We start from the raw sequence: 22,048 nt of genomic DNA on the forward strand, positions 1-22,048 counted from the left end.
TTTGACCATATTTGCCCAAAATTTTCTGTGTATGTCTATTTAGCAGTTTTGCAGGGTGCTGAACTCAAATTTAAATATATTAAGGCTTGAGGACTTTGGGGATGGGGGAATGAGGGACTTAATCATTGCTTTTTTTTGCATGATGCAGAACTCAAATTTACGTACTTTAAGGCCTAAAACTGCATCGTTTGTTCATTTTCACCAGAATTTGACGTCTCTGGGGACTTTTGGGGCTAAATTGGGGTGGGGGGGATGCTGAATTTAGTCATTTTTTTATGCTTCATTCACTGTGCACTCACGGGGGACCATGCATGCTTCACTTGTTTACTTTTGCAATCACTACTATAAACTGTATAAATTTTATTGCAGTTCAAAATTTTTTAAATTTAGAAATAAATATAAACCCTAGAGAAATGAAAGCTTATATACTGGAAGAGCATAACAAGGTACTTATTTCCATAAATTTTTGTGGAATTTCAAATTTATTTTTAAAGTTATGGTCATTTTTCGGTTTTCATGTACTTTCATTTATTTTTGCAGGTCTCCAAAATGCCTGGAAAAGGACAAGTGACTGCTATTGAAAAGGAGTGTATTGTTGCAGAAGGTTTATCTCTCGTAGTGTGGCCAAGGATCTTGGAAGAGATCAAAGAACATCGTATTAATTCATAGACAAACAAAAACAAGGAAGGACAAAAATATGAGGACACTTTCTCTTCGGGATATTAGAAACATTTGCCGTCAAGTTATCAAGCAGGCATGCAGCACCAGCACTGCCATATTTGACAAGGCTAGAATACCTTCTTTGTCCAGACAGACACGATGCAACCTGTTTAAAAAAAATTTATAAAGAAAAATGTAAGAATGACGCTGAAAAATACATGAAAATTAGCTCCCAAAATATTCTTTTCACCGATAAAGCCAGAGTATCTTGGAGCCCCTACTCCCCATCATTTCTGTTGTTAATAGGGAGGTTGAAGTGTCATGTTTTGAGTTGGAATAATCTGCGATGAACTAATTGGACCTTTTCGAGTGCCAGAAGGTATCAAACTGACATATATTGCATTTTTAAGTGAGCATTTGTTGCCACGGCTTGATGACCTCCCATTGTCGTGTCACAGACAAATGATTTTCATGCACGACAATGCTCCCATCCCATTCAATCAAGGAACTTTGGAGAAGGATTATGGAAGCTGCTGGTAGTATAGCATCATCTCAAATCTACTAATTGATTTCATCCGTTGATAAAAGATTGTTCGATTTCATTTGGAAACATGACAGTTATGTTTACAAGGATATGGGTTCTTTAACACAATAAAAATTTTGTTGTTCGTTTTTAATATTGATTATATTCTATGTTTCATTAAAGTAGAATTATGAAGTGAGAATATCGTTTTCTATATATATATATAAGACAAAGCGTGTTTTTGTACGTCCAGCAAAGGCTTTTTTCGGGGGGGGGGGGGTCTCACGTTTTAGAACACTTTATATACCCCCTAGATCATAATACCTACGATTTGCGAAGGGACGTCATCTTTAGATTTATGGATCGGCTTTTATGAAATTCGCGCTATTCTGTTCTGTCCAGTGTTTGTTGGTGTTTTTCATAAAAAAAGCGAAACTGAATCGAAATAAAAAGCGATTCGCTGGCCTTCGTGGCCAGCACATCTTGAAAGGTAATCAGCTTCGATCACTGTGGGGAATACCCTTCACATCAGACAATTGCTATTCATTAAGACACTCCCAGAGCCCCCCCCCCTCACGACAACTGAAAGCTTAACTGGCTTACAGCCAAACTTAAATGCATGATTTCATTTCTTCGCATGCATGGATTCACTCACTTTCACTTTCTGCATGTCAACTTTTTGATTGGTAAATTATAACGATTTTCACTTCCTGTCCCGTTGTGGCCGAGCGGCAAGATGCCACATCTTCTTTCACTTTCTTTTCTGCCTTCGCGTCAAGGCTTCAGGTTTGAGCTTGCCTGCATACAACTTTTTCTCAACACACCTCCAAACACCCGGTCAACCCCACTAGTATTATATAAAATATACATTTCCAAATACTTGCAATAAAGCGATGGACAGTTAAAATTACCTGAAAACAGAAAAGTGGCCATAACTTTAAAAAGAAATTAGGAAAGTTACACAAAATTATGGAAATAACGCACCTTGTTATGCTCTTCAAGTGTACAAACTTTCATTTCTCTAGGATTTATATTTATTTCTAAATTTAAAAAAATTTTAACCTGCAATAAAACAATTTACAGTTTATATAATCAATAGATTATTGGCTCTATAATACGAACTCTGAATTAAGTAAAATTTCATTTACGTGTATCTTATAACTGAGCAATGTCAGGCAGCCTGCTAGTATATATATGTGTGTGTGTGTGTGTGAGGAACGATCTACATACTGTCAATTTTTGGTTTACCAACTTCAAACTTGATATATAGAGAATTGGACCGATGGAAAAAATTCAATTTGGTTTTTAGTCAGTAAAAATAGCTGCTAAGAGGTCAAAAATGATAAATTTGTAAGTTAAACTGACTCTCTAGGCATGCACAAATATACATTTATACCTTAATGTCTGTTTATTTTTCGGGTTTTGATATTTATCTATTGGTGGTGCATGGTGCAGATGGTAACGAATAAGGTTGGAGAAGTAGATGTTTTGGCTTTGATTCTAGCTGATGGCATTCAAGTCTTATTTTTTAAATTCCTACTATATATATTGGGTACAATATAATAAATTAAGAGTGCTGGCTCTATAATAATAATACAAAATCTTCATAAATTAAAATATATTTGACCTTTGAAAACTCTACCAAACTCCTCCACCCATTTTGGGTCTAAACACTTGAAATTTTAGATGTAGGTTATTTGGACACGAAGCAAACTTTAATTTGATTTGAGCCCAAAACAAATGTCAAACATAAGTTTTAAAGAAAAATTGACCTCTGTGGTCTCTACTAAATTACTCAGTCAATTTTTGGTCTAAACATTTGAAATTTTACATAGTGTATTCAGACATAGGGCAAGCTTTTTAATCGATTTTTGGCTGAAAATTTGGTTGCCAAGGGGTCAAAGTACAAAAGATTTGACCTTTGCTGTCTCTACCAAACTCCTCCACTAATTTTGGGTTTAAACATTTGAAATTGTAGGTGTAGCTTACCTGAACAGGAGTTAAACTTTATAATATATATATATATACACACACATGAAGTTATGAACAGTACATAGGGTCCAAGCAAAGCCGGGCTGAACTACTAGTGTATATATATATATATATATATATATATATATATATATATAGGATACGTCAGGCTATTGCAATAGCCCAACGAATCCTCGTGAAGACGAAACGCAGAAAATTCTGTGTAGCTTAATTGTCATATATAATTTCTTTTTTTTTTTTTTTTCAAAACTTAAATCCAACTTCAACAGTGCACAAACCTAGAGGTTTGTCCACTGTTGAAGTAAATACTGAAAATAGATACATACAATTTTATGCAGATACAAGGAATTTGTGGGAGAGAATCTCAGCAGGGTTTTTTGATTAAGAAAAATTAAAGAATAACAGCATAATATAGATTTTACACACGCACACATGAGAAAGAGGGGGGGGGGCAATATTGCGAGCAGTAGTGACAACTTTCGAAAGGGGAATACTTCTTACCCCCCCCCCCTCCAATAAAGCATCTTATCCAAATAATGAATGAGAATATGAATAGTAGATTTAATAGTAACTAGTTGGGCTGATCAAATCAAAGATAGAACTTTGGAGAACATCAGCCCCACCCTCTCTCTTAGCACGTGTGATGGTAGTGGAGCAGCGGGAGTAATATGAAGGAAGGAAGAAAGAAATATGAAAGACGAAGATAGAAATCCAGGCATGGTCACCCTCACCACATCCACTTTAAAACAATCTATGTTCGCAGCATTTATTTAACGGCCTACTACTGAATTATACTATTTCTAGCTGCACCTCGCCGGCGTTGCCCGTGTAGAGGGTTAAGAGAAAACTAGTCTAAAATATAGCCAGGTTTCCATTTTTTTAATAGGTAAATAAAATATACAAGTAAGCGTGACAGAGAGGGGGTGGGACAGAGACACGAGTCAGACATTTTCTGCTCATTTTAGCAATATAAACATGAAACCTTCCTTGCAAATCGCGTTCAACAATGCAGCCATAACGAAACGTCCAATTTTATGAGATAAGTTGGCCTCTATTTACTTGCCCCCCCCCCCCTACGAGAGCAGACTTGGATACAAGATAGATTTCTAATATGGGGAAATCCAGATTTTCGAAAGAGGTACTACTCTGAATAAAGACAAAAAATTTAAATCATCTGTCTAGAAAGATTTCTCCTTCACTGACCGGGGACAGAACAGACAGTACACTTTTACTCCTAGTAAAAGAAACCGATACTGCTCATGTTTACATTTTTAAAAATCGTCTTTCCCCCACATTTTTAGGGTTCAATGATTATTCAATTAATAGTAAATAAATAAAAATAAAAAAAAACTTCAATATTAATTTATTAACGGTAACAGAGGCGAAAAAAGACGCAAGATTTTATTTTGATAGCTTTACCGTCACCATTACCCGTTTTTGTTTTCAATGTGGAGAAGAAATTTTGAAAGCGATGAGTCAAACATTTAAGGATTGTCAGAAATTTAAACTACGAATGGGAAATGAGAAAAAACCCTTAAAAATAATTAACGATGTTGAATCCTTGAAAAGACGAAGATAGCTCCTAAGATTCGACACCCCCCTCCCCGCTTCGTGCCTCGCTTTTTCCCCTCCTATTAAATAATCGAATCTTTGGTTAAATAAAAATGCATTAGCGTGAAATCCATCAGAATGCATTTCGGTTTATTGATAACCAAGCCAAGCCACCCATTTAACATCATATAAATAGGAAATTTGAAAGGAATTTGGAAACCTTTCAAGTATTGCAGGGAAAACCATTAAAAAGACTTAGAAAAAAAATCCTCGTGTATAAATTCGTTGTAAGTTCACGAGTAAACGTTAACAATCGCGGTCAGAGAAAACGAGAGAATTCTGTAGAATGGTTTTATGATATTGTTTTGAATCATTTCCATTTAAAATCCAAGTAGTATTAGACATAAAATTGAGAAAAGCACGTTTTTTTTTTAGATAAACACAACAGCAGGTAAAATATGGTCGCCATTTCGTGTTGCTTTGGCTTCTTCACACATGAATGTTGACATTTCAAACGCGCTTTTCTCAATTTTGCATGTATACTTACCTAGTAGGATATAATAAAAACAAAACTATTTGTAACGTATACAGAATTTTTTTCTTTCTTCTGACCGCGACCTTTAACGTTTACCAGTTTACGACGCTACAGATTTAGAGATCAAAAACAAAATTATAATTTTATAATAATTTGGTTCAATTAATTGATAATAAAACTATACCGTACTAACTAAATTTATATTCTAAATCCTACTTAAAATTAAAAAAAAAAAAAAAAAAAGACAATATAAAGACTCCCGGGTAAATGCGTAAACGTCCGTTTACTTGCCTCTCCATGGTCGATTTTTTGTGCGAGGAAAATCTAAATCCCAAAGAAAAGGGCACACTGGATTGGGACAAAAAATTTAAATCGCCTCTTATAAGTATTTCTCATTCACCGATAGTAGCAGAACAGATACTACACTTTGTTCCTAGTAAAAGGACAAGGAAAATAATACAAAATGGACCAGGGAAATAACGGAGTAATTTCATTTTTACAAATATTTTTAAAATCGAGAAACATGTTTGGGTGCTTATTCAAATTGGCACGTATGACTGCAATCAAAAGTAACGAAAATACAGAAACATCTTTATGTACATACTCGTTACAAAACGAATATGTCATATTCAAAAAAATTACGTAAATCGATCAAGTTTTTTTTTTTTTTTTAACTAAGAAAATTAAAATTTACGATTTTTAGCGATTTTATTACTAAACTGTATTGAACATAAGGCTGATCTTTTACTTTTCAATTTAGATTTGAGTTATCTCCCCCTTAATCGGAATTAATCATGCCCAACGAAAACACTACAACTCGCTTAAGTTGTAAAATTTGTTTTTCTTGAATAAAAAAAAAATTTTACTTGATCGATTTACGTAATTTTTAGAATTTTCTGTAACGAGTACGTACATCAGACTTTATCGTATTTTCTTTACTTTTAATTGCTGCCATAAGTGCCAATTTAAATAAGCACCCATGTTTGTTTTTAGTTGCGAGAGGGTCTACTACATCGTTAACGTCCAATCCACCAAGCATGTTAGTGTCAAAGTTTTCTAGTCATTTCTTTTATTAACTCGATATAAAGTAGTGAGGCGAGTAGCGGGACTTTTCATACTTTTAAAAATAGAAATTGAATACAAAAGGTAAAAATAGCAACCATAAAAAGTAGAATAAAAACCGTCAGTTTTTTTCCCCCCCTTCTTTCTTTCTTTTTAATATATTAACCCAATTTCTTCGACATGGTGACTTGGAGTTATCATGCAGACAAAAGGATCCTCTTGCAGTTTAGATAAACCAAAATATGGGGGAAATACTGGAACATATTTAAGGTTACACCGCTTGTAATAATGTAATTTGATTTGATAACCTAATTATTGTAAAAGAATTTCAAAATTAAAACGAAACAAATATTGAAATGGACGTGATAAAATTAAAGTGAAACAACATTTTAAAACAGAATTTTTTTTTAAATACAGAAATGATACTGAAACAAACATAATTAGAAACGATATTGTTCTCGGATACATAATATACGAGCAACATTTTACGTCATGTTGCGGCGTTAATATATGATCAACTAGACTTCCTGCATTTTCGATTTGGTACTCCTTGGGCGGTGAGTTCCATCGCGACCAGCAGAATTATTTAATGGTCGCTCCCTTAGTCCCCCCTTAGTCAATGCTAACGCATACGCACATTACATTTTTTTTATTATTTATTTACTTACGTTGCCTTTCGCACTTTTATTTATTTATGTTGGCTTAACTCTTTTCATGAATAAAAAAAAAGTAACTAAACCAGTTATTGATAACTTGTCACTTCTACAAACATTTATTTATTTATTTGCGCTGGCTTAACTCTTTTTATGAATATTGAAAAAAAGTTTTACTCTTTATGAATATTAAAAGAAAAAAGTTACTAAACATTTATTAATAATTTCTCCCTTTTACAAGCACTTAATTTACATGAGCGGATAACTTTTTAGTAAATATTTACATTTAGGTCCACCTCCACAATTTTCTTTAAATGACGACTTTTATTGATAAATAAATCTACTTCTCTGCAACGGACACTGAACCCGAACCCGTCTTTTTTTATTTTTTTTTTTAAATAGTATTTGCGGGTGGGTATGCTGACAACAAATATCAGTTAAATTTTGCAAATATCACCCAATGGTGTTTATTCCGAAAGCTGTTCTTAACATGGGGAGGTTGGGGGTGTTTATAAGGTGGACCTAATCTAAAAAAAAAAAAAAATGAAATAAAATAAAAAAAAAAATAACTATTTTTTTTAAATGAATATTAAAATAATTTCTCACTTTTACAAACATTTTTACATGCGCACGTAAAGAACTATTTTTTTTATTAATTTTTTTTCATTCAAAAATTAGTAAATTTCAATGAATCATTTATCATTAGTATGTGTTTGGTTTGGTGTGTTGAAGGAAACTTTTTTTTTTTTTATTACAACAATAATGAACCAATTTAAATCTTCCGGCATGCGTTTAAGGGTTACGAGATTATCAATCGTCTAGTTACTAAGCCAACGTCAGTAAAGAAATAAATAAAAATATGTAAATAAAAAATGTTATGTGAGCATGCGTTAGTCTTGACTAAGGGGAAGGACTAAAGGAGCGACCATTAAATAATTCTGCTGGTCGCCATGGAACTCAACGCCCAAGGAGTGCCGGCGATTTTTTGCTTATTAATGATTTAATGAGATCTTATTGAATTTGCTAATTTTGAAATAATGTAAAATGCTTTCAATAGCTAATCAAATTTTTATTTAAATATTTTTTTTTAATATTTTTTTTTTTTTTTTTTTTTAATTCTTTTACAATAATTATATTTTTTATAATAATTAAGTAATAATTAAATTATATATTATTTAATTAGAATTCATTATTGAGATGAGTTTTATTCATTAATTTATTGTGGACTATTATACTCATCTTCTGAAAGGCAGTAATTGTGGAGAATGCAGTTAGGAGATTCAGAGTTCCTATCCCGTCGCGGTTACCACCTGAAAAAGGCCAGAGGAATAGTTGGCCGAAACACCGTGAAACAACAACCAAAGATGAGGATAATAGTCCGCAATAAATTAATAATTCTTTAACAATAATTAGGTCAACTTCAATAGCCAATCAAATTACATTCTTACAGGCGGTGTAGCCCTAAATATGTCCCACTATCTTCCTCATATTTTGGTTTAACTGCAGGAAACAGGAAGGGAATTTTAAAGTTTAGCATAGCTGTCCAAGGTGAGAAACTTTCAGAGTTGAAGGCTTTTCGGCATCAGGGAACCTTTACAGTGAAGGAATGGGATTTGTCAGATTAATTTGGGGGGGGGGGTATTTACAAGATGCCTTCAATAAGTTTCCAGACTTTTTTTTTTTTTTTTTTTGGTACAGACATGTAAAATTGTTGTAGACTTGAAAATTCAGCATGTTATTGCTATACATACTATGAGATGACTGATCAATTAGTAGGATTTCAGGTTCAAATGAACAGCTATAGCAGGAATTGGAATACACCCTACTAAAGCCTGATTGTTACAACTGGTGAATTTCAAAAATGCAATCTAGACGTGAGGACACTTTAGAAGAACGATATGCAATAAAATTCTGTTTAAACTTGGAAAAAATGCCACAGAAACGTATGGAATGCTTCAGACTGCTTTTGGACCATCTTGCATAAATTGAGCATAAGTTTTTGAGTAGCATAAAAGATCCTAGGACAGCAGGGAGTCTGTGAGGGATGAGAAGTATGAGAGGAGTAAGGAAATCAGAACACCAGAACTGATTGGCCAAATAAAGAATTTCATAAAGAAGGACCATCATGTGTCTACAGAGAAAATAAGTACAGTTTGAAGTCAGTGTGAGAATTGTACACACAATTATTTACGAGGAACTGAAGATGCAGAAGATTTGTGCAAAGTTTGTCCGAAGGTGCTCAGAGAAGATCAGACTATTTGAACAAGATGGGCATCAAAACAGTGCCTCACCCTCCCTATAATCAAGACCTTGCTCCCTGTGACTTTTGGTTATTTCCTAAGCTCAAGGAATACCTTAGAGGCTGTCATTATGCGACAATCGAGGAGATGAAAGAGGCTGTGACAAGGGTTATTGATACGCTCACACAAGAGGACTTGTTGGAAGAGGAAGTTGAAACAATACAAATGCATTGCAGCCAGAGGAGATTACTTCAAATGGGATTAGTTTCACGTGCGTACTATCACTAAAAGTGCCCATACAAAAAACGTTTGGAAACTTATTTAAGGCACCTTGTACATTGAAGGGGGGCATAAGTTGTGATAGGAAGACGATCTTGCATCTTCCATAAAAATAGAGTAGAAAGACTAATAACGTCTTCTGTGAGACAGGAGCTATAAAAGGAGGGAAGAACTCATCCCTCTCTAGATTGCAAAGAGTATTCCATTTTAGAGGCTAACCGATTCATATGGTATTATTTGGATTCTTCGGCCTACTACTTTCATTTTCAAGTTTCAACCGATGTAACCTTTGACCTTCAGGTGTATCATGTCAAATTCCGGAATTTGCTCAGAATTTTGAAGGGAACCTTTTATTTACTTCATGGAAGTAGCATGCAAGACACACCTGAAGAAGGTTGGAGGTTACATTGACCAAAACATTATGAAAATAACATTCTAGATGAGAACAGTAGTCAGAAGAATTCAAATAATACGGACAACAAAAAACAAATCTCAAAAATTCAGAAGCGATATATGTCTCGCATTTTAGATCCTGAATGGAAACTCAGTCCGAGGAGCTTATGAAAACAAGAAGTTTCCCAGTAAAATAGAGTCATTCATTTCAATTTTAGCAAAACAATCTGAGCATTTGTGATCAAAGCAGCAAAGCCTTTAGTTATTAAAAATACCCCACTTTTTCCCTATTACACCATATGCTAATGAACCACCCTCTTAAGTAAACACTTCATTAAATCTCCACACTGGCATACTGTACTTGCAATAACCCTTATCCCCGAGTGACTTCCGGGCCTTGATGACCACCGCGTAAAAAAAAAAAAAAAAAAAAATCCTCCAGATCAGGAAAAAAATTCTCAAAATCTTGATCACCAATGCTCTTCAAAGTGTTACCATACACAGTTGTATTATTTATGTAGATGTCAACATGATCTCAGAATGATTTGAAAGATAATGAAAATAAGAGTTGAACCCAAAATTTGAGGAGCACTGGCATTGATACGAGGCATTTTTTTTTTAACACAGGAATCACCACTTATCAAGGCTCGGAAGTCACTCGAGGATAAGGATTAATAGGTATACATTAGTCAATGTGATTATAGCATAGTAACCATAAGTAGTGGGAATTTTGTAAATTGAATTACTTAGGGGGACGGTTCATCAAGAACTTGTTTAAGTTGGACTTGAAGACAATCAGATTGTAGTCAGCAATCGGAAGAGAATTCCACAGGCGTGCAGTTCTAAGAAAGAGGCTTTGTTCATGGAATCTACATTTAGGTTTAGGCACAGATAAAGAGTGTGGGAAATTATTAATAGTGGTTTTGGCTAGATGAGTGTTTTTCGTGAAAGTTTGGCGAGGGGGGGGGCATAGATTGAAGCTCAGATGATCACTTGCCATGAAAATAACGATAAAACAGAGACAGGCTCGCAACGTCTCTTCTGTGGGAAAAAAGATTACAGGGAAGAAAAAAGGGCATCCCCTACTAAGCTACGAAGTCTATTTTGAACTGTCAAGGCAGAATAAGCTGCTTCTAGCAGCTCATGCCCAGATGTGGCAACAGTACTCCATCATTGGCCATACCTGGCTTTTATATATGTAAAGAATTGAATCAGGAGGGAGATATCTACTGGAGCGATAGAAGGATCCCACCATTTTTCCAGTGACTATGGCAATAGATTTGATATACGTGTTCAATTTCAGATCAGGAGTAAAGGTCAAGCCCAGAAGCTTGTCAAAACATGGCTTCAGACATATCACAAACTAATCTTGTCTACAAACAACATTTATGGATCTGAGAAAAATATGAAGATATTGTCAAATATTTCATAGTGTTAGACATTGGCACATTACGCCGCTGAGTAGAAATTTTGTCAATTAGTATGAATTTTAAGAGTCTTTCATTAAGTAAATGTCAAGACGACCTGGCGGTAAACAGAAAAACCCAGTGCCCCCAGCAAGTGAGGCGATAGGAATAACAGGTCAGTTCCCAAGACAAAACACTAAAAGCAGATATCAAATTGTTAGATGGAAATTGCATCACATGTTCAACAATTTCGGGCAGGTTACGAGAATGAAGCAGCTACGCCAGACGTGCCCGTACAATGTAAGGATCCAAGTAAATACTTCCTCGACACTGTCTGTCCTTCAAGAATTTTAAAGAAAATTAAATAAGGAATTTATTTTAATCTTTGATTTGGTCTTTCCTCCTGGGAACGAATCTCTCACCCCAATAAAACCTTTAATAGCAGACAAGTCTCCTTATGTTTCCATACAGGAGCTTTATTCATTCAGATTTAAGCAGACACTAGACGGATCAACAATACAGATCAATGGCTTCACACACGCACACACACACACAGAAGAAGCAACACTAAAACGAATGACAACCACACACACACATGTACAAAAGACTTATTAAATTGTTTAATAATAACCCACAAGTGCAGTGAATATGTGTGTTTGTTGTAAAACACATGTGATCCCCTTCATTTAATGTTTGGTGAACATTTGTTTTATTTAAACGTTACAATAGTTAGCAAGTTTGTGAAGTAACCGTTTGTGTCAGATCCAATCAAAGGTGTTTTAACAGATAAAACTATTACCATAGAAACAAAGATAACATCAAAGTTACTGATCCTAGGCAATATTACAATTAGCACTTCAGCAGCTATCTTGTAGAACTGAGGGGGAGGGGTGCAAATAAAGTTATCCCAGAAAATCCATTTCAGCAAAAATTTACTTTCACCATGACTAATGTTTGTGCAAAATTTTGAAAAAGCTCAAGGTGTAATTATTTAGAAAAGTGGGAACAAACGGATAGGAGTGAATCACTAGGTCCAATTCCTCCTTTGTTAGGGACCAACAAAATCCATATTGCTTGGCATTAAGTAGATCGCTTTCTGAGGTAATAGATGATTTTTTTATTTATTATAAACTAGCGAGGGTGCCCGGGTGTAAAAAAAGAAAAAAAAAAAAAAAATTAGTAGGGAGGTAGGTTCAAACCCGAAACCTTGAGGTGAATAGCTTGACAACATACCACGATGCAACGCGGGTAGAGAAGTGAGGAAGGGTGAAATTAAACGTTTAAAAAAAGCAGGTGGTTAAACGTGTGGTTTTCTAGGTCAAACATCACGCCGTAGTAGTAGTAGAGAAAATTAAATCACAGCGCAAATTTTTTAACATAATAAAAGATTTAGGCAACCTCGTTTCATAAATCGGACATATTATAATCTAGATAGCATATATAAAGTTGTAAGATTTAGTGACCCCTCCGAGCGAAAAAAGCCTTTGGCAGACATACAAAAAAATTGCACACACTTTTTTCGCTTTTATATTATAGATTTAAATAGATGAAGCTTATATATTAACAGTGCAGATATGATCTAGTAGGCGCTTGGCCATCATAATGCACTGAGGTGGTGGTTCACACTAATCTATCAAAAGTCATGTGTAGAATGCTACTGGTATGCCCAAAAACTTCCCATCACGGTTGGAGTATATCAAGACTGCAATATCCAAGCTGCTCTTCATTCTTGTTATGGAAATCAAAGATATGCACTCGCCCATGCTCTGGGCAGGAATTTTCATCCTGGGTCCCCAAAATCAACAGAGATTAAACCATTGCTGTAAGGACCCGGTCCCTGTTGATTTTGTGGTGGGAGTTTAGTTCTGTGTAGTACTAGAAGATCCACCCTCTTGGGCATTGCCTTCTCTCTTTGAGAAGAGGTTAGTTTATTGGTAATCGCCTGAGGCACTCCAATGCCAATGGGGCTGCCCAGACACATTTTGCAGGTTAGAGTGCCTCTCCTTTGGGGCGCCGACTTGTAAATCCTACTTTCGACTCTGGTGTCCAAGTTCCTGCAGCGGGACAAAACTAAATACCCGTTTTAGTATGTAGAGGTTCTGCTCACCTCAAAGAATAAATTTGACCTGCAACAACAAGTCCAGTTCTGGAAGAACTGACTGGCGCAATTTGGTCTGTAGTTGATAGTAAAACGAAATATTTAACCAAAAACAAAAATAACACCGTCCAAAATTGACAGAAAAGATCTTCACATACCTTCAAATATTTTTGCCTAACACTCAGTGATGACGGCAACATCCTGGGCAAATTTGTTGCATACATCAATGTGACGCGACTCAAGTAGTACACCATCACCAGCATCCTCTATGACTAGAAGATCAGCGGTGACCATCTAAAATGGACAATCTACTGAACTATTTTAAGACCTGTTCACTTTATAAAGTGACACCAACAACCAATGCAACCGAGTGCTTACCAACAATGAAGAACACAGTGAAGATTCGCGGTTATGAAAACCAAAATGTTTTGCGAGATGTCTGGAATTACGCTGCATGACCACATATATACTGAGGATATCCAAAAGTGCCATGGCATCCTACTGATTAAGAGCAAGATGAAGGGATGGAGATAGATAGTTTGGACATATGCCGAGAGCCAACAATGACAGTTGCAAAATTTACCCTTGCATCGGAAATCAATGGAAAGTGACCAGGGGGATGGGGCGATGATGATAGGCAAACATACTGCACAAAGATTTCTGTAAAATCAGCCTTCACCCAGGTCAAGCCTGTGATCATGTCAAGTGAAGACATAGCTTGGGATTAATGCATATACGGCACCATCACATTGACACACTGGTTCTCGCTAGGTCACTGAAGTTAAGCAATGATGAATCTTGTCAGTACAAGATTGGTGACCAATTTTGGAATATTAAGTGCTGTATGTAGGGAGACATCAACACCTCCCTGCAATAGTTGCAAAAACCTAACGTCGTCATCTCTAACGGGAATATACATGTGACTGAGGACCACTCGAGAATTTTATACTCCCATGAAACTTCCTAAAGCGGAGGTAGTCAATCATTAGGGTTAGTGCCGTAGTTTCATTTTAATTAATGCATAAGATAAAGATTTGTGAAAATCAAATTCCCATGGAAAGAAATTATAGCAATGTTGAAAAGGTTAATCAAATCACTTATCTATACCAAAACAATGAATTTCAGTTGACAAACCGACATGATTATAAAAACAATGTACATAAACCATGTTTGCGGCAGCTGTCGACAATTTTACAAAACACAGGGATCACATCATATGCAAAAGTGGCAGCGTACAATGCACATATCCAACATGTACTCTTGTAGGACTGTGAGATAGAGCAACAATGAAATGTCAAAACAATACGACCCCGGCTGCAACGCATTAAATGGAGAAAATTATCAAACCCAATCTAGAGATCTCGATGAGAAAGTATGTTGCACAAAGTCTCAACTGGTACAACCAGGTCACTTGCCGTCAATCACCTAAAACATTCCGTAGTATGTCCCACATTGATGACCAAAAACCACACGGTAGGCCACTTAAGACATGGAGAGATCAATAGATGACTTATCCTGGCGGATGATACAAAGGAAATGTCAACAGTCAGAAGTCGTCCACAAAACGTCTAACCTCAACACGAGATACAAAGACAAATAACAAAGATAAGAAATTATCTTTGAAAATCAAAATGTAACATTTCATGTGAAGCCAACGGATATGCTTAAACACGTCCAAGAACAGTGAGCATAAGCATTAAAAGAAAAAAAAAGGAAAAGTCAGAAAGATGTTTTACAAACAATTCCAGTGGTATACACCCTAGGTAGGTGGAAACAGCTTACTACTTGAAAATTAATGACATCACAAAATTTTTTTTTTTTTAAAGTTGTCAAAAGCTACATCCTTTATGATGTCATTCATTGAAGTTCATGCTTTTATGTAAAAACAGGATTATCAACAAATGTCAAACCCAAGAAATTTATATATATATATATATATGAGCTGAAGACTAGTAGGGCTCCAAAACACGCATGTCCGTAGATTACTGTTTTTAGAAATAGTAAATAAATATATATATACGTACACACACACACACACGCACACAAACGAGGGTTGTTCCAGAAGTAATGCCTCCTATTTTTTTTTTCATTCTGCCCAAATGGGTTATTGAAAATTACATTGTTCTGATGACTAAAATTATGCATTCATGACCTGAAAGTTTCAACTCTATTGCAGATATTGACCGTGGAAGATTAGGACTTGCGCCGGAAGCAAAGATGCGCCATGGACGTGCGCCGGAAGCAAAGATGCGCCATGGACGTGCGCCGGAAGCAAAGATGCGCCATGGACGTGCGCCGGAAGCAAAGATGCGCCATGGACGTGCGCCGGAAGCAAAGATGCGCCATGGACGTGCGCCGGAAACAAAGATGCGCCATGGACGTGCGCCGGAAACAAAGATGCGCCATGGACGTGTGCCGGAAGCAAAGATGCGCCATGGACGTGTGCCGGAAGCAAAGATGCGCCATGGACATGCACCGAAAGCAAAGATGCGTCATGGACATGCACCGAAAGCAAAGATGTATCATTAATTTCCTTCATGCAGAAAAACTGATCAAAATTCAACAGCACCTGTTAAACATTTACAAAGCCAATGCAGTTGATGTCAGTACAGTTAGAAGAGTTTGTCAATTTCAGAGTGGCGACAGATGCAAGTGACAAAGTGTGCTGCAGACTTATGAGCAAGGCATCAAAAGAGGCTGGCAAAAATGGATTGAGAATGGAGGTTATTACACCGAAATCCTGAAGCACAAAAGGTCCTTCATTTTAATGGTACCTACCACTCCCGTCTTCGTAGCTCTTCTACATTTTAGAGTCTTAGTTAATAGGAGGCCTTACTTTTGGAACACCCTCCATATATTTTATAATAATCATTCTTTTGTCATTTTGTTTAAATGCACTCTTTCTTGATATTTTTCTGTATCGGTGACAAGATACAAACAAGCTAAACAAAGCTTGGTGCATGTTTACACTGGTAATTTTTTAAAGCAACGCATTTCAGGTGAAAACATTACATCCGTACATATGGCAAAATTAGTATAAACTCCAAAAATTCATAAAAATCAAACGATGTGCTAAAAATATTTTATATATACAAAAATCAGCCTCACTTACGTTCATTCGAGAGTTATCTCCCTTGTTTGCACTACTTAATAAGTCGCACAAATCTTCCACTTTTTACATAAGATAAAACTTGATAAATTCTATTTTTACTGGCTCATTTTTCCTAATTTTTGGAATTAATACCAATTTCGCTATAACACATAAGTGAGCAAAGTTTTCACCTGAAATGAGGTTAAAAGATCAGTTCAAACAAACACACGAAAGTTTTAGTATTAAAAAAAATGCTTACCCATTGGGTTAGTACTTATGTTAAATATTAGGTGTATGGTGAGGTCATAAATGAATAATAGCTTTTGAAAAAAAAAAAATATATATATATATATATATTTTCGTTTAATTTCCGTCATTCGCCCTCCCGCTGCTTATACGCCCTTTGTTTACGATATTTGTATTTTCTGACTGCATTACATGTGCACGGTGACAAACAAGCAATATTTATTTGTTGATTAAATATTAATGAGAGGCCCAAAAGTTTACAAAACAAATAAAATGTGAGCTTTGGCCAAATAAAATGCAAGCAATCGTGAAAAAATAAATATCGTTTCCCCCATGAAGTACAAAAAAAACTACTTCTTCCATAAAATAATTTGTATTTAGACAATTTGAACCGAACCATTCTTTTTCTTTCATTATTTTTTAACCCAAGTTTTTAGTTTAGTTGGGCAAAAGTAGGCTTGTTTGATTCAATTCTTGTAAAAGTCCTAAGATTCTTCCTGTCAAAATGGAGCCAGTATGCTGTGAATATATAGACATGTTGGTAATATACGGATCGTGCTGAAATAACGTTATTTAGAAACCCATTCTTAAGATAAGATGTTTTGTAACTATTCTGGGTGAAAGTGCACTGGGGGACCACCCGAAGACGATCAATGAATGCACGGTTGCCGCACTGGTTGTTCAATCTGCAAAGGGTGTTTATTCCGAAAGCCGTTCTTAACATGGGGAGGTTGGGGGTGTTTATTCCGAAAGGCATTTTCAACCTCGTAATCAACTTTTTAAAGGTAAATCTTCGGGTGGTCCCCCACTGGGACTCCCCCAGTGCACTTTCACCCTATTCTGTACTTTCACCTAACAATTTACCGTAGAAATTAAACTTCACTTTAAAATTCTGTCACGGTCCACATTCTGCATAAATACCGAAATTTAAAATATTTCATCAGATAGACCCAAAACAATGTCACTTTAAATCTATTTACCAGTAATTTCTGAATTTGTCCAGTTTATTAAAATGATTTACATAACATCTATTTTTAACATGGTTAGGCAGTTTATTCCAATTACTCTATCAGAAAAAAAAAATCTAATTGTGGTTTCGTTAATCATTTTTTTTCGGTCTTATTGTAATACAGTAAAAATATTTTACGATTTTAACATTTGTTATGAGTGTTTAAAAGAAAATGAGCAAAATTGTGTCCTTACCTACTTTGAGAGTAATTAGACAATTTTTGCGTTTAAATCATTGAAAGAGGTACAAATATATATATATACTTAATGAAACCCAAATTTATTTTAGTGGAAGGTTTTTGAAAAAATTTAAAAAAAAAAATGTTTTTGCGTGCTTCTGGACTAAATGACTTAAGAATGCGCATATTCTATTTACTACTTTCATGTCCGATGTTAGTCAACACTACGAACGATGCGACCTATGCACGTGAAGCTGAGAGGTTGCATCGGCTAAGTTCAAATAATATAAATTAACGATCATAAAAAATAAAAAAAATGTTCGTACCAAAATAGGTAAAAATGCTGACAAAATTACTACGGTTTTTAATTCATGCTTTTTCGTATTAAGTTATATACTTAAAATTGTATCGTTTTAGAAATAACTTTCATTAAAATAAGCATGGCTATGAGGAATATTTTTAAATGTGAAAAAAAAAAAAAAATCTTCTACAGAATCTGACCCAAACTGATTTTTGCCCAACTGCTACAAATTTTGTAGACGTACCAAAATAATTTTAATGTTATATTTTATAATCAATGTGCGCTGAAAAAAATGTTTTAGTTTAACATACTAATTTGCATTAAAAATAGTTAAGTTATAAACATTTTAAGTTACGTAATTATTAGTTGTGAGTAAAGTATTAAGGTGTCAAGTCAAGTACCTTATTTATTGACAAGTAAAGTTCTGGACCCTTAAATTGACAAATTGGTGCTAGTGCACTTATTGATCCGCGCTATTTTTTTAAATAGTATTTAAGTTTAATTAAAATTTTATGTTTTTATTAAACTGTAAGGTTAAATTGCAGAATAGGTACAAAACATCCTCCCATGTTAAAAAGGGCTTTCTAAATAACATTTCAGCACGGATCAATAAGTGCACTGCACTAGTACCGACAAATTTCCAAATTATTTGTCGCCAATAATAACGTTTAGCACATTTTATTTCAAAATTTTATTCGAATAATCAATTTAAAAACAAATAACTTGCATCTTATCAGAGGAATCTATTTTGAAAATTACCACATTTTTCATGCATTGCAAAATGCGCAAATTTCTATTAATATAATTAATGGATGCAATTTTTTAATTAAACCCATGTTGGAACAACTTTCGAATAAATTTTGCGCAAAAACTAGGCAATAAAATTCATTTCGACATTCCGTATTATATTAACGGACTTTTTTTTTGAGGGGGGGGGTTAAAGTATACAAAATCATGTAACAAGTTTGAAATTTTTTTCTTTTTAAAATCATAAATAAACGAATGATAAATATAAATTATTAAAATAAGTGTTTGTTTTTAGTATTAATATTTAAATGAATGATTTGAAAAAGAATCTGTATAAAAACCCCGTCTGTTCCCATGCTTGCATTTTTAATCTTAAAAATGACCTTTTTTCTTTATCTCGTTAAACTTGATTTTGGTTGTCTTCTTTCGTTTCAAAACTTTGTTTACTCAAGTTTACATATATTTGTTGTTTGGTTTCTATACTAATAATCGTTATGTTGTGTTACCTAAGCTTTCGTTACACAATCGAAATTGATTTTTTTTTTTTACTTAACTCATATTGCGCATTTTTTTTTTTTTGTCTTCGTGTAAAAAGAAAAAAAAATGGAATCTTAATCCCAAGTTTTCACTTTGTTTGGTGTTTCTACAGAATTTAAATCGAACCAAACGGATTTTTCTAAACTAAACAAAACTCTGGTCAGGATTAGTTTTGTTTTGTTTTTTTAAGGAAAGAAAAAAAAATGTGCTAGCTTATTGATCTCTTCTGCGCTATTTTTTAAAATAGTATTTTCAAGTTTAATTAAAGTTTAGTCGATATTTGTTTTTATTAAATTGTTAGGTGAAAGTACAGAATTAGTACACAATGCCCTCCCGTCCCCATGTTAAGAATGGCTTTCTAAATAACTATTTCAGCACATATCAATAAGTGCATACTGCATGAGTACCGGTAAAAAAAAAAAAAAAAAAAAAAAAAAAAAAAAAAAAACGGTCCGATTCAAATTCTGTAGAATTACCGTTTATTTTAACTTATTATTTTTAACTTTAAAAATAATTGTATGTGCGTGTGGAGATTGCTTAAGTCTTTTTTTTTTTTGTAAACTTAAATTCATATTGATTAAACAGAAAAACGTGATATTTTTTTCCGAGTTTTATCACTTGAAAAATAAAAAGCAGGGTTTATATAATTTGTAAATTACGATGGAATAATCAGTTTGTGTGTGTATTTATTAGCATGGACAAATTTAGACTTAATACTTGATAAGTTTGATATATGTATCGCTCTCAGATCGAACAGTGAGTGATCCTAATCAATACTAAAATAGACCACGCATTTTTTTTTTTTTTTTTTTTAATTTGATATAAAAACTTACGAGCGTTTTTTATCCTCTTTAAATCTCGCTTTAGCCTTTGTCCGTTTTTTCCTCGCCTGGAGTGCCAGGGCTGAAAAGAAAATTATTTATTTGTATATATATATATATACATATAGACAGATATACAGTTTGGAGGAATGGTAATAAATAGTATTTCATTTACTTAACCAATTTTTTCTTTTAATATTTATTTTTAGTACTTTGTTTTTAATATATATAATCTAAAATTTAAATAGCCTACTGAAAGTAAAAAGAAACTATTTCTAAAATATTATAAAATTTTATTTCATGTAAAAAAAAAAAAAAAAATGAAGGTAAAAACTTTAACGAAAGAGATAGAAAGAATGAATGAATTTAAAGTGTGAAAAAGATTATTTACAAAGCGTTTAAGAAATACTTAAACTGGCGCCGATGAGAGGGGATAGGAAAAGTTATATATGTATACATATATAAATTTATATTGGGGTAGGAATCATTTTAATGAGGAGGGTCTTTCGTTTACCTTTTCGAGGTATTTTAGAGCTCATCTCCTCGTATACTTTTTTAGTTGGTCCTTTAGTGTGAATCCTGTGTGCGCACGGAGATCTTTGACTTCCGGGAACGCAGTGCGCATGTCAAAAGAAAAGGCGGCGATGAGGCATTGTGGGAACTTCCGGCGCTCATCGTTTTTAAAAATCGAGAGAAAGCCATGACGTAATTGGAGGATGAGAAGGAAAATAGAAAAAGGCTATGATGTGTAGATGGGATAGCTGAGTGAGTGAGAGAGAGAGAGAGAGAGAGAGAGAGAGAGAGAGAGAAGCAATATGTAAGGTGTTGAGTGCACATGGGAAAGAAGCAGGGAGATGCTGATGAAAATGGAAAAAGAAAGAGTATGATGTGTAGACGGTGTAAAAGGAAAAAGAAGAAAAACAACAGAGACCGAAGTAATGTGTTACGTTCAGAGTGGACATGGGAGAATAAAGAGGGAAGGAGGGGGATAATGAGAAAGATGGAAATAAAAAGAGGCCATGATGTGTAGACGGAGTAGCAAAAAAAAAGACAGAGAAAGAAAAAGAGAGGTATCTATCTCTTTCTTTGAAAGCAACATGTTAGATGAAAAGTGGCCATAGGGAAGGACGAGGAAGGAGATACTGATGAAAATGGAAATAGGAAAAGAGATCATGATGTGTAGACAGTCTAAAAAGAAGAAGATAAATAGAGAGAGAGAGATTGAAACGCGAGGAATTTAAGAATAAGATGCCAAAGATGCATTGATAAAACGAAAAGAAGGAAAAAGTTCCATATATAAGGTGTAGATAGGGAGGGGAAAGAACTACACAATATTAACATGAATAGAACTAGAAAACAAATAATATGTACATGAGCTCATTCAAGACCCGTTCGGTTGGTATTTGTTGTATATATATATATATATATATATATATATATATATATATATATATATATATATATATATATATATATCATATATCATATATCTATATCATATATATATATATATATATATATATATATATCTCATATATATATATATATATCATATATCATATATCATATATATATCATATATATATATATATATATATATATATATATATGATTTTCAGAATGTGAGAGATTGTATATAATAAATTCCACAGCCAAACAACGTCGCAGCCCACAAGAGCCATGACAGTCAAAGAACCGGAAGTCCAAGACTCGAGTTTCGCCCTCA

General features: G+C 34.2%; 1 protein-coding gene and 1 long non-coding RNA gene across 5 annotated transcripts in view; one reads left to right on the forward strand and one right to left on the reverse strand.

The window, feature by feature from the left end:
* Positions 1-22,048, reverse strand: part of LOC145256445 (SRSF protein kinase 1-like) — a 583,024-nt gene that overhangs the window by 377,985 nt on the left and 182,991 nt on the right. For 3 of the 4 annotated variants that reach the window (XM_080115374.1, XM_080115363.1, XM_080115358.1), the window contains exons 1-2: positions 20,837-21,535; positions 20,335-20,404 (exon numbers count right to left, since the gene is read on the reverse strand). The exons of the other annotated variant lie outside the window; for it this stretch is intronic. In XM_080115374.1, the coding sequence (XP_079971500.1) occupies positions 20,335-20,404; positions 20,837-20,861 (95 nt within the window). In that variant the 5' untranslated portion in view covers positions 20,862-21,535. Of the gene's footprint in view, positions 1-20,334; positions 20,405-20,836; positions 21,536-22,048 lie in introns of those variants that run through there. 4 annotated transcript variants of the gene reach the window in all.
* The window catches only part of LOC145256449 (uncharacterized), a 22,585-nt gene continuing 14,606 nt past the window's right edge, over positions 14,070-22,048 (forward strand). The window contains exon 1 of the long non-coding RNA XR_013863992.1: positions 14,070-15,155. This is a non-coding gene — a long non-coding RNA (uncharacterized LOC145256449). The remainder of the gene's footprint in view (positions 15,156-22,048) is intronic.

Source organism: Euprymna scolopes, chromosome 32 (assembly GCF_053919585.1).
Source record: "Euprymna scolopes isolate OS-2025 chromosome 32, ASM5391958v1, whole genome shotgun sequence".
In the NCBI taxonomy this organism is placed as follows: domain Eukaryota; kingdom Metazoa; phylum Mollusca; class Cephalopoda; order Sepiida; family Sepiolidae; genus Euprymna; species Euprymna scolopes.